The sequence below is a fragment of the Sordaria macrospora genome, chromosome 4, assembly GCF_033870435.1.
Source record: "Sordaria macrospora chromosome 4, complete sequence".
Classification (NCBI taxonomy): Eukaryota; Fungi; Ascomycota; class Sordariomycetes; order Sordariales; family Sordariaceae; genus Sordaria; species Sordaria macrospora.
In genome coordinates, this window is record NC_089374.1 from 3710666 (window position 1) to 3717457 (window position 6792).

General features: G+C 54.9%; 3 protein-coding genes across 3 annotated transcripts; all 3 read right to left on the reverse strand.

Annotated features, from left to right (window-relative positions):
- Nucleotide 1: 1 nt before the first annotated feature.
- Nucleotides 2-1241, reverse strand: SMAC4_02264 (uncharacterized protein; the record flags this gene model as incomplete). Its single annotated transcript, XM_066089736.1, has 4 exons — nt 985-1241; nt 844-859; nt 704-757; nt 2-569 (listed from the first exon to the last, which is right to left on the reverse strand). Exons 1-4 carry the CDS (start codon nt 1181-1183, stop codon nt 2-4), a joined length of 837 nt encoding a protein of 278 aa, XP_065946911.1. The 5' UTR covers nt 1184-1241.
- A 197-nt stretch (nt 1242-1438) lies between these two features.
- On the reverse strand, nt 1439-5432 carry SMAC4_02263 (uncharacterized protein; the record flags this gene model as incomplete). The annotated part of the gene is made up of 7 exons (XM_066089735.1): nt 1439-3055; nt 3115-4889; nt 4956-5021; nt 5091-5109; nt 5168-5226; nt 5298-5363; nt 5430-5432. 7 exons carry the CDS (start codon nt 5430-5432, stop codon nt 1786-1788), a joined length of 3258 nt encoding a protein of 1085 aa, XP_065946912.1. The 3' UTR covers nt 1439-1785.
- Nucleotides 5433-5456: 24 nt separating this feature from the next.
- On the reverse strand, nt 5457-6453 carry SMAC4_12874 (uncharacterized protein; the record flags this gene model as incomplete). Its single annotated transcript, XM_066091126.1, has 2 exons — nt 5989-6453; nt 5457-5616 (listed from the first exon to the last, which is right to left on the reverse strand). Exons 1-2 carry the CDS (start codon nt 6423-6425, stop codon nt 5457-5459), a joined length of 597 nt encoding a protein of 198 aa, XP_065946913.1. The 5' UTR covers nt 6426-6453.
- Between the last annotated feature and the right edge of the window lie 339 nt (nt 6454-6792).

Genomic DNA, 6792 nt, shown 5'->3' on the forward strand with positions numbered 1-6792 from the left:
CTTAAATCTTCGCCAAACCCCTCAAAGCCTCCCTCGTCCCCTCCCCGGTCTCCTTCACAATCCTCACCACCTCCCTAAACTCCCTAATCCCCGCATCCCCCATACACTCATACATCCACCCCTCGCTCGTCGTGACCGTGACGCCCTCCTGCCTCAGCCTCGCCAACGCGACAGGCACCTCCTCGCGATTACAGCTCGACACGCCATCGGCAATGACATAAATCTTGGTATCCGGGTGTTTCTTCCGCAACGCCAAGCAAGTCTGCGTGACGCAGATGTGCGACTCGATCCCCACTAGCGCGATATGCGACGGGACGCTGGAGGGGGAGGAATTGAACAAAGAGGCGAGGGCCGGCGTGTACATCCCGAATAGGGTCTTGTCGAGGTCGGCGGCGACCAGAGGGTGCGGACCACCACCACCACCACCACCGCCGCCGCCGTCCTTTGTTGTGAGAAAAGCTTGGAGCTCGGAGACGGTCTCGCCTAGTTTGGTGCGCGTTTGGGTCGTGATGTAGATGGGAATGGAAAGGGCGTGGGCGAAGCGGAGGAGTTTGGTGGTTGTTGAGACACTGAATAGGGGATGGTCAGTGAGTGAGTGACCTGTTTGGACTTTGGACTTTGGAATGACTGGATGGAGTAGATGGTGGAGATGAATGGCGGGTGAGATCAGATAATCGGATGGGATGAAATAAGACAGACTTACACTTTGTCGAACTCGTAGATGGCGTTGCGGAATTTCTCTTGGATGTCACAAACACTGATTGATGATGAAAGATTCGGGTTAGTCGAGAAGTTTTGGGGGGTTTTCTTTTCCAGAAGGGGATGGTGGAATGTTGAACGTACAAAAGAGCTGGCTTTTCTGGATTCATCCAATTGGGGGACTAAGTCAGTTTGAAAGGTCCATTTGAAAGCGAAAGAGTGAAGAGTGAAGAGACATTGAAGAGTGTGGTAGTCTCTGAGGGAAGTTGTCACATGTGAACATACCGAAGCCTCTCTGGGGAGTTGATTCACTCATGATGGATGATGATGATGATGATGATTGTCGTCTCTGCGAAACAGGCGATAACGTATGAGATATCGCAGATGAAGAAGCTCTAGTGATTGATGGTTTGTGACACAACCTGGGATCCACGTTCCTATATAATAAAGACAAAGAAGGTCTTGCGGCGAAGGACACACTCATGTTATGTAGTGTAGTCACAAGGTGGCGGGGGATGGGCGCGAGGGGTTGTACCGAGCTCCGGGGGGAAGATGATATGCGGGAGGTAGTCTAGTAGTCTAGGTAGTCGCTCTAAAGTAGCGGGTAGGTAGCCGAGGACATGCCGATGTAACCCCGCATCCCGAGTTCGCTGTTATGAATGTAGCGTCACCGAACGGCATCAATCAAGACTTGGCATCTACGGTACCTGCCTGATCTTGAAGAAACTCTTGAAAATATACTTGCAATACTCAAATTTCTATCTCTGCTCATTATGTCACTCACACCTTCACTCTGAAATAAATGCCAGTCCACAACTACCAGGTGCGGATGCTATGTAGAACGAAAAACCAATGCTTTTTATACCCCTCCCTCCCTTTCCTTTCTTATGCCATCCATTCCCTATCCTTCCTTCCTTTGTGACTTTCCCGTTCACCGACGTATATGTATATATACAGTAGCTGGATGTGCATGAAGGATTTCTTGACATGCTACGTATGAACAATTGCAAATGCGACGCGCAGGACGTATGTTATGTTATGTAGAGACGCTCCATGTTCCCGTGTCCCAACAATTATCATAGATAATCACCTCCCGCCCTTCTTCTTCCCGCTCCTCGTCGTCGGTGCAACTGTCACCTCCACCTCCTCTTTAGCAGCAGCCGCCTCCTGCTTCTTCTTGCTCTGCTTCCTGTTGCGCGCCGGGGGCGGTTCCTCTCCGTGGAGATGGCCGATCTCCTCGATGGCTGTGGTGTTGACCCAAGCGAGACACCTGTAAGCTGGTGGTTCGGGAGTGGCTTGTCTGGTTGTCGTGGCCGCACGGCTGTTGTTCGTTCTTGTGCTGCGCTTACCCCTTCCTCCCTTTGCTGGTGGCGGGACGGGCTCCTCGGCGACAGCGGCGGGGGTGCTGGCTTCGACACCCTCCATAGCATCTCCCGTGGTACCGTTCTCCCCTTCCTTCTTCTCTTCCTCTGCAGAAAGCTTGTCGAGTCCTACGTAGGTCTTGCGGTTTTCCATGCCCTTTTGGATTCGGTCCCGGTAGTTGACAATCTCCTTCCTGAGCTTGATCTCGTTTTGACCCCTGGGGTCAAGCCACTCGAGAAGCTTATCCACGTCCTCTGCACGCTCGTAGAAGCCCCACTGGGTAGCCTTGAACACGCTAGTACCGCCTTCCTCCCTCTTCTGCCTCTCGGGCACGGTGATTCCGAACTTGGCGACATACTCGTTCTGCCACTCCTCCTTCATGTCGATGTAGCCCTCGCGCTCCAGCTCGTCCGGCCCCTGCACCCAGATACAACCGTTCGCGTATCCCGCATGCGCCGTGGAGCTGTCGGGCAAGCCACCGTACGGCATTCCGTTTCTTTCGAACCAGTAGTATCTGTTCCAGAATCGGTCCTTGCCGAGCACGCGCGTGCGGGGACAGTCGGCTTCGCGAAGGTCGTTGTCGATAATGGCAATCTCCTTTTCGCATTCCGCGATCTCGTCCTCCTTCTTCTGGATGTCCTTGAGCACCTTGAGGAAAGCCTTTGATTGCTTGGGCACCTTGGCAGCGGCCGCCGCCGCTTCGGCGCGCTGCTTCTTCTCTTCCTCCTTGCGCTTGCGCTCAGCGGCGCGGTCATTTCCACGGCGAAGATTACGGAGGCCAGCCGGCGTGCCGTCTCCATCCTCGGCATCGGAGTCTGGGATTTCGCCCCCTGTCAAGGACATCTCATCAACGTCCGTCATCTTCACGTCGCCGTTGGTGTGCGTTCCGTTGACGCCGTTGGTAATCTTGGTGGGCTCCAAAGGTGGGCTGGGGGGAAGGTTGTCCGGGAGCAGAATCTTGCGTTGGTCGTTCAAATTCTTGAGGTCCTCGACACTGTTATGCACGTTAGCCAATTTTCGTTCAGCATCCCCACGCAAAGGGATTCCACTTACGCTTGCTTCCTCTTCCTCTGCCACTCAATCTTCTCCTTCCGGTACGCTGTCATCTGCTCGCTGCAGTCCTCCATATAACCCCTGATGGCCTTGGTCTCCGCAGTGAGCATGCAGATGATCTGCAAAGCCTGAACGCGATAGTTCACATCAAGGCTCGCATACCGCGCGCGCACCGTCTCACGGTTCGGCTCCTCATCCTCGACAGGCACAAGCTGCTCCAGGAGCTCCTCACAGCTGGCGTTGAGCCTATCATTCTTACTCAGCTGGTGTAGTAATCCGACCATGATCAGCTCCCAGCCGCCATCCTTGAAGTCACGCTTCCGCAGGTGCTCGATCCAGTCGTAATCCTTAAGAACCTCCTCGGCACGGTGCTTGGGCGCATCCTCAGCCTCCTGCATTTCCCGTTCGGCGGCGGCAGCCTCGGCAGCGAGCCGTTCAGCCTCGAGCTTAGCCAGGCTGCTGCGGGTCGCGCGGGCGGTAGGTAACGACTCGGGTTCAGGGGTTGCGGCGGCGCTGTCTTCTCCATCCTCCTCTCCCTCGTCCTCCTCTTCAAGCTCGGGTAGCTGAATCTGAACCTTACCGCCTTCGCCTTCGGAGCTAACAAGAATTTTGAGGACGGCGCAATGGATCTCGTTGAAAAGCTGTACCGGCATCTCCTCCGAGGCGAGCTGCATGGCCTCCACAAAGTCGTCGAAAGTGAACGAATCCAGCTTGAAGATCTCGCAGTAAACGTTGAGGGTATCCCAGGTTTCGAGAAGGGGTCCTACAGACTTCATGAGTACCTTGCCGTCGAAAGGTGGCTTGACATTTTCGAGCTCGACAGGCGGATCGGCACACAGGTACTTGAGTTGCGGTCGCACCAGTCCGCGAGACTCGACCTGCAAATCCTCGATCGGGTACTTGGGCGGCGGGGGTGGTGGGGGAGGCTCGGGCGCGCTGTATATCGGGGGTAACGTATGGCTGCGATACGACAGAGGGAACTGGAAGGGATTTCCTGGCAGCGGTAAGTGCATAAAACCGCCCGGCTCGGAACCATTGAAGAGGTTATGTTTCCTGGAAACAGCGCCTCCATTCTGCCGGGCCTCCTGAGCAGCGGCCTGAGCGGCCTGCTGGGCCTTGGACTTGTGGCTCTTCGGAGCTGGCTTAAGCTCGGGGAGGCGCACAGGTCCAGTAGGGCTAAACTGTCCAGGTGAGGCAGGAGTGTTATGAGTGGTGTGGCTGTTGTATTCGATACCCACACTGCCGGGTTGCGACATCCTCTTCTGCGCCTGCATTTGCTTTCTTTCGAGCAGCTTGTTGTCGTAGCGAAGATGAGGAGGAATTCGTGTGTCGATGTGATATCGCTCAGCAATGTCGGTCTTAACCAACCAGGGCGCGCCGTTCCAAGCCTCGCGCGTTACTGTCTTCTTAATGAATGAACGAAGGACCGACTTGGTGAAGACCTTGCGATCGCGGAAGATCTGGGAATCGTTGACGGGCACCTCTTCCTGGCGCTCTTTGAGACTGACAAAGTAGCGGGAATAAGGGGGAGCGGTGGAACCATCTGGCAGGACCGTGCCTCCGAACCGAGTCTTGTCCCGGACTACACCATGTAGTTTCTCGCCATCGATACTAACGGTAACGGTCTCACCCGGGTAGTAGTCGTTCTTGAACTCATCGTAGATCTGATCCACCAGAGTGTCAATGCGAGACACGGTCTGGAACTGAACGCGCCGAAGAACTGGACCCTTGAGGGCCTCGGGAAACGCCTGCTCAACCTCAGCTGCCCCAGCAGTCTGCATGCCAAAGGGTTGGGTTAGTCCTGTATGGAAACGCAGAAGACTTTCTTGAGCTTCGCATACCTCACTTGATAGGGCTTCAAAGAAGGTCAAACCAGAGTGACCTGTGATTGTGCAAATGAAACGTTTCTGTGGACAAAATGTGAGTACGTATCATCCAGGGGTGAGTGACTTGTTGACTTGCACAACTGCGCTCACCTGATTATAAAAGTCCATTCTATCTCCAAGTTAGCTTCTCGGTTCACAGATGGCAGGGACAAGTTGTCAATACACACCGGTTGAGGTACTCTTCATACGTCACAAAGACCTCTCCCGTCTGTGGGATATGCCACACCTGTAAGACAACGTGTGAGCTGACAATTGCACGAAGACATGAGTGGGCCAAAGGGGGAAAAGCATGCATACCTCTTGGTTGTCATCTTCAATATTCGGTACAGTTATGAACTGCACCGGTTTCCGTTTGAAGAGGACCTGTTTGGGGAAGATAGGTGAGCAACCTGAGCCAGATGATAATGAGACCATTGGGGAACCAAGTACCATGATGAGAGCTCACTCCTCGGGATTTCAGATGGACCAGAGTGGGGTGACCTTGAATGAGGAGGAGGAACGTAAGAAGGGAACCGACGGAGAGCTGGAAATGTCAGACCCCAGAGATGAAGGCGGGTTAGTTGTTTGAGCGGGGAGCAAGGCCCAGCAGCCTTGCGCGTATCTAGATGTATCAGACCTATAAGAGCAAAATTGGTGGTGAGTAAGTGGGTGACTGAGAGGATTGAGACGCGTTGTTGCGCCCAAAAGAGCGGTGTTGTGGCTCATGTCGCGATCCGTGACGGTCGAGTGGAGAGAGGGGAGTTGGGTTGAACAGGGTTGTCACGGGTGTTGGTGGTATGTGTGGGTGCCTCGGAGGGTAGTGTGCTGATGCCGGTGCTGGTGCTCGGTTTGCTAGGTGCGTGGTGTGGTTGGGGACTCGGGGGAATAAAGAGGAGAGGAGGGAGGAGGTATGAGGTATGAGGTATGTACCAGTAGGTACTGTATGCGGGTGATACCTATGTGGAAAGGCGTAATGTAATATCAAAGGAGGTAGGTAGGAGGTACATACGTACAGCCGCTACCTCTTATACTTGAGGTAGTCTCAATGCTGTTGCTGCTGCAAGGCTGATTGAAGACTTTTTGGATCCAATGCTGTTGCGCTTGCATCTGTTTAAAGCCTCGAATTTGGTCGTCCGCGGCGTGGTGGTTTTTGGAACTTGCGCCAAATCCAATAAAGGACCAGGAACACGATGGGTTGGGTTTCGGATGCCGGGCCGGGGGATGGTGTTTTATCAAAATTCCATTCGATATGCTGATATCGTCAAGTGGTGATGGTGATGGCGGAAAGGCCGCCGTGGTGGTCGTGGTTGGCGACGCGGATGTCGACTGCGGTTCGCAAAGTGTGCAAGTTGTGGGAGTTGTGTGTGAGGAGGAGAAAAAGTTGAGCCAGGGCCCGGGGGGAGAAGAAGTGGACGTGGTCTGGGAGGGCGGGAGTGGAAGCCCCATGGGCCCTGGGGGATGCGTCGGGTGGAACGAGGAGGACGGACGGCAAATGGGAGCGTAGGACTGGCCCGGTCAAGGTACCTGAGAACCTGAGTGCCCGTGTTGGCGTGGTGTCCGGGACCCGTTGGACCCGCCAGGGAGGGACGGGATGAGGGATGGCTCCAGCTCCGATGTCCAGTGCGGCCATGCTGCCCACTAGCTTCCACTTTGCCCTCCTCCTCGTCCCCCGTACTGGCACCGTACTGGGCCTTCCCCCCCGAGCACCCCCAGGACCACTTCCCAGACCCTGCCGTCCGCCCACCCGACAACAACCCAACGTTCAACTACTCAAAGTGCTCGCCGCGACGAGGGCTATCTGCTGACGGTTGAA